This window comes from Gigantopelta aegis, chromosome 9 (assembly GCF_016097555.1).
Source record: "Gigantopelta aegis isolate Gae_Host chromosome 9, Gae_host_genome, whole genome shotgun sequence".
Lineage (NCBI taxonomy): Eukaryota > Metazoa > Mollusca > Gastropoda > Neomphalida > Peltospiridae > Gigantopelta > Gigantopelta aegis.
Window position 1 is genome coordinate 55,213,971 of NC_054707.1, and position 5,535 is coordinate 55,219,505.

Sequence of the window (5,535 nt, forward strand, 5' to 3'; positions counted from 1 at the left end):
GTGACGTCACGGCCACTTCCGCCTTAAATACTAGTTTAGCTAAACTAGTTTGCGTTCACACGTTCAAACTGTTTTAGTTATACTAGCTTAACTAAACCACACACCGAAGTATTTTAGCCATACCGGTATAGTGAAAAGACTGCGTTCAGACATATTTTAAACTGGTTTAGTTAGGTCAGGTTAGGTCAGGTCAGGTCTTAACATGCACATTCAGAGTAAGCTTTTGTAGCGCACGCCTATCATAGATGCAGGTGTCGACGTACGCCAGCCCCAACTTCCAGGACAGGAAAGGTATTTGGGGTTTAGTTATACCAGTTAAAATAGCCCTTATTACAGTTACTGTACTACGGTAGGAGGTGCAATGGTGGTCGCTAAGTAGCCTATGTGACGACAGCGCGTTTCCCCTCTAGACCAATTGGAGCCATCATTAAGTGCTAGACACTAAGTATCCGCAATTTAACATGTGTTGAGTTGTCGTTAAACGTTTATTTCCTTTCTCTGGCCATTTTGAATAAAACGAATACTTCAGGCACGTGCACCTGCTTTCCAGACAGGAAAAATCAATACTTCAATAACATGTTATGCCAGATAAGAAAACAAAAAAGACTTTCAATAACAATTTCTTCTTCTTCAAAAAGTGCATCCAGTACGGTGTTTCGAAAGCACCTTTTCTCCATCAGGATACATAAACACACATCGCACGACATCCCTTTGGGTACTGGCCTACAATTAATATTTTTGGCAAAGACAACATCAGTGAGTAGTCGATGCCTTTTAAACGAATAATGTCCTAGGATGTAGATTTTACCAAATCGATGCTCGGAACAACGCAATAAGATGAGGGCAGAAAGAAACTCAGTATAAAAATCAATCAAGGGAAATAAATTCCGAAAACAACTTTACAAGACCTTGAACCTGTTTAGGAATTGCACACGAGACGCATATTATATTAACAGCTTATCAAACTTAGCATGAAAAACAGGCGTTTTAAAGCGTCAATATCGAGTTTACTTTTACTTACCAGTGTTTGCTTGCTCTAGAGATGTGAATGAAAGTGTAAAAAGCAGACATTTTTTAACACAAGTTGGTCAGCCATTTTGAATGAGGACGCCTGAGGTGCAGTGGGTCGTAGGATCGATCATGTTCTAGCTTCGACCTCCGCATTTCTGGTCACAGCGGGTTAAAGTAACCTGCTTGACGACAGCGGGTTTCCCCTCTATTTAGACAAAGTGTAGCCATAACTCTATGTTAGACACAAAATATCTGTAATTTAAAATGTGTCGAGTTGTTAAACATTAATTAATTTCCTTTCCCTTTCTATTTTAAAATACTATAACACTATAAAGCTTTTCAGATAGGCGGCCCTAAGGGGAAAACAAGAGATGCAATAACATTTGTTTTCTCTTCTCAGAAAGTTCTTTTGATATAATGTTTTTCTATCAGAGAACATAATCACACATTGCACGACACCCCTTGGGTACTAGCCTACAATTATTATTTTTGGCAAAGGAAATGCTTTCGTAGCGTAGTCGTGTAGTCAGTCAATGTTTTTCAATTCGAATAATGTCCCAGCTTGTAGACTTTACCAAATCGATGCACAGAACAACGTAATAAGTGGAAGAAACTCAGTATAAAATTCAATCAAGGGAAATAACTTACGAAAACAACTTTTAGATTGCAAAACCTTGAACCTGTCTAAGAAAGACACTCGTGACGCATACATTACAACGTGCAAAGATTAGCATGTAAAATACATGTAGGTGTTTTAAAGCGTCAGTATCGACTTTACCTAGTAGATAATCGATTCTCGTTTTCTTTCCGTTACACTATTCTTCGATGTCGTCTGTTTGCAAAGGCTAATCTAGGTAACATAAAGATGCAATATCCATTTCAACACTCGAATTCGGAAAGGTGTGAAGCTTCTTTACTGTTCTTCTAGTAATTAATATACGACTCACTTACGTATCGTGTTGTTAATTACATCCACCGACACGAGGTTATTAAGTTTACTTTTCTTTATTATTACGTTTTATTAGGACCGGCTTGGCTTGGCTAGGATTTTAACCTTTGCGGTTTCGAACACGCCTATCTCGAATCCGGCTTTCGATCAGATCGGGGGATTAGGACTTTACAAGTCGTAGGCAAGGAAGGTGAAATTGTAGCTATAAGAAGTGACGTCAACAAAACACCCCAGAAAACCCAAAACTAAACGGAGACCTCTTAAATGGACTGCCCCCAGTCTGCTGCCATAGTAACATGTTTCTGATTTGCAGAGACTGATTAACCACTAAAACTACATGTTAAATAACATTTCTTGTTTAAAATATCAGTGTTTGTGTGTCAATGCGAATCCGGTCGTTTTAATGTTTGTAGCAGCCCAAACTGGATGTTACCTCTCAATAATTGCGTACGTACTGAAATCGCTCTCTCTCTATATATATACCTATACTAGTATTAGGAAATAAAGTGACGATTGAGCTACTGCAAACGTTATGACAATTATAAACACATGCAATATACAGACATTAATATTTATAACCTTTCTCCCATGAGACTAGTTCAAGGGCGGATTACAAAAATATAGTACTACTTGAAAAGGATTATTGAGCATTGATATATAATGATAATTAATCCTTTTGTTATACTCTATTTTATGTATATTATATGATATCTGAAATGGCTCCTCATAATCTGAGTTAGGAGAGCAATTAATCACCCCCCCCCCCCCCCCCCACCCCGGTTTGTTTTCCACGGCCAGGCCTCGAAAATGTACTGCATATGTAATTTTGGTGGTAAAACAGCCAAAACATCTTTACAATGGCAATGAAGAATCGTTTAGATATCAACTTAACGCATACCAAACTGTACAGTTAGGTGATAGGAGGAACAGTAAGGTGGTCTCTTAAAGCAGATGCCTGCTCAATACAGGTGGTCTTGTGAATAATTATGTCTATGCACAGCAGCATCTTCGCCAGTCAAGGTACCATTCCGTATGATATACATTACGAAATACTGTATACTATACGGAATGGCCCCCTGACTTTCAAAGATGGCAGAATGGACTCATGGACATAAAATCCCACCATGGACAGGTGTTTATCTTTTACAAAGACATTTTGTTTACATAGATTTGAAAATCAAACTGACTACTCATTGTAAACAAATATTGTAAACTTAATAATGCTGTATAAACGAGAAATCTTATATTTTTAATGGGTACGAAATACTATAAAATAAAATATAAATAAAGTAATGTAAAACATGACCAGCACAGTGAAAACGTGTCGATATGGCTTGGTAAAAATCACATTTGATCATAATTAATCCTTGTTTTAGTCACAATGATGAATAATCAGCGGATAACGAGCAATTGTTTTAGACATTATTAATAACTTTGTACATAAAAAGCTGCACAATATCACAACAAGAAAATACTTCCTCTGACAAGAGTTGGAACCACTGTAATCACAGACAGGGAGAACATCAGCAAACAATCAATTCCGTTTTCCTTCCCAAATATATAAGCAGACGACCAATTTGATTTTCCCGCGAAAATATAACACGTGCAATTCCTTTTTTTGTGAACAAATATATATACCAATCACAGAGAATCCAGCTTGCCGAATCTTGATTTCCATATTTCTAAATAACAAACACTATTTATATCCTCACAACACCCTTTAAATAATTGTTGGCCATTCAGTCTTTAATTTGTGGACAATTATCTACATTTTTATCCATATCGTCAAGCCACTGACGTATCCGACCAGCCTGGAAGGATTTCTTGTCCTTGCTGTAGTGATAGGCTACTGTGTGTGAACAGAAACTTTCGTCGATGATTTCCTCGGGCGACTTTAGCACTTGTCTTTTGTTCGCCGAGTTCTCCTGCTTGACGAGGTCCGTGGACAGCGACAGGTCCGTCTCGATCTTGTCACAGAACGACGAGTCGGACTCCGGGGCGTTCACCGCTTTGAGATTAACGCAGGATTGGGAAGTCCGTGTGGGAATCGTGTCCACGTCCGCCGTGTCATCCTCGGGGTTCGACATGAGGCGCCGCAAGTGGGACTGCTTGTCGTTACTGGTCACGTCGTTATTCCGTCCGGAGAGCGAGGCACTGTCAGAAGAGGAATCGTTGGAAATTAATCCGATACTCCTGGCGGTGCACTCGCTGTTGAGCGACACAGAACTGCCGACCCGGCTGGAAGTGGTGAGCACTCGCAGCGTGTTGGCCGGGTCGAACGTCTCCATCCACTCGTTGTTCGGGTCCTTCGAGCTGATCTCCAGGTCCACCGACCGTCTCGACATTCTCGGCGAACAGTACACGCCCAGTTTGTGGCCCGGCCCGTCCGGTCCTTCCCCTTCGGGTCCCATGAAGCGCTCGAGCGCCAGGTTGGGCATGCTGGACGCGGGTATGCCCATCTCCCCGCCGGGCGGGCGGTTCACGCCCTCGTACACGTCCGGTACACCCCGATCCCGGTCGTCGAGGATGATCTTCGGAATGTTCGTCATGTCGCTGGTTTTCGGAGCAGACGACGGTCTTCTGCGCTGCACGTCTGCTCGCCTGGGTTCCGCCGCCATCGCCAAGCTGCCGAGTTAAAGCCACATCTATTGGCTGATTCGCCGAGGAAGCGAGACGTAAAGAGATATATATCGATTGGCGGATTCGGCCGTTCACTGTGTGCCCATGTGGTTGATCACGTCTGGCGTCAATGAAATCGATCGCGGGGCTTTCTCCTTCTCCTGAAGGGGGTCTTGATTGCGTCATCTCGTTACGTCCAGTGTCTCCACTAACTTCTCAATTAAGACTTTTCTCTGAAAATTCTGTCTGGGCGTTAATCAGCTATAAAAATGGAAGGACTTTGGGGAGTTCATTTCTTTGCTAACAGAGCTATTAAAATCGATTCTACAAGACTGCGTTCTGCATTATCCAGTGTCAATGAACTTCATCGAGCTTTTTGGAGTGGGATGTACCAGTCTTGATGGAGCGATCGCTCATTAAAAAGTAAAAAGTACGTCCTTGAAAAGATCTGATAACCTACTTCATCAGCTAAATCTAGTTTAACAAAAGACAGCGACTAAACATGTAGTATATCTCTACACTTTGGACGGTTAACTAAGTGTGAAGGTCCAGACTCGTATCAGTATGGTTGATTATGTCTATTTATTTATCTTCTTTCAGTATCGGTAGACCAGGGGATGCGGTGCGTGTATGGATAAAACGAGTTTACTCTCGGACTATTACCGACTAGACAGGACATCCGCAGTGCGAGAAGCGGAGGGTTACGAGTCGACTCTTTGACTAGTAGCAGTCACGTGTACTAGTACACAGACTGTTTATAGTTGGACAGATACGGTCTGCAGGCCGCGCTTTCATGCCACAGAGAACTCATTAGTAAAACGATGCATTTATTATAATGGAGTTAGAATAAAGGTTTTAAATTTCAACCACACGGGAAAACAACATCAAAACATCCCGATGCTTTGCACGCGGCGTACTTTGTTGTTGTTCAGCCAATGGGATCCCTGTATTTGGGG

General features: G+C 41.6%; 1 protein-coding gene across 1 annotated transcript; it reads right to left on the reverse strand.

Annotated features, from left to right (window-relative positions):
- Window positions 1-2,746: 2,746 nt before the first annotated feature.
- On the reverse strand, window positions 2,747-4,578 carry LOC121382058. Its single transcript, XM_041511538.1, has one exon. It carries the CDS (start codon window positions 4,576-4,578, stop codon window positions 3,700-3,702), a length of 879 nt encoding a protein of 292 aa, XP_041367472.1. The 3' UTR covers window positions 2,747-3,699.
- Between the last annotated feature and the right edge of the window lie 957 nt (window positions 4,579-5,535).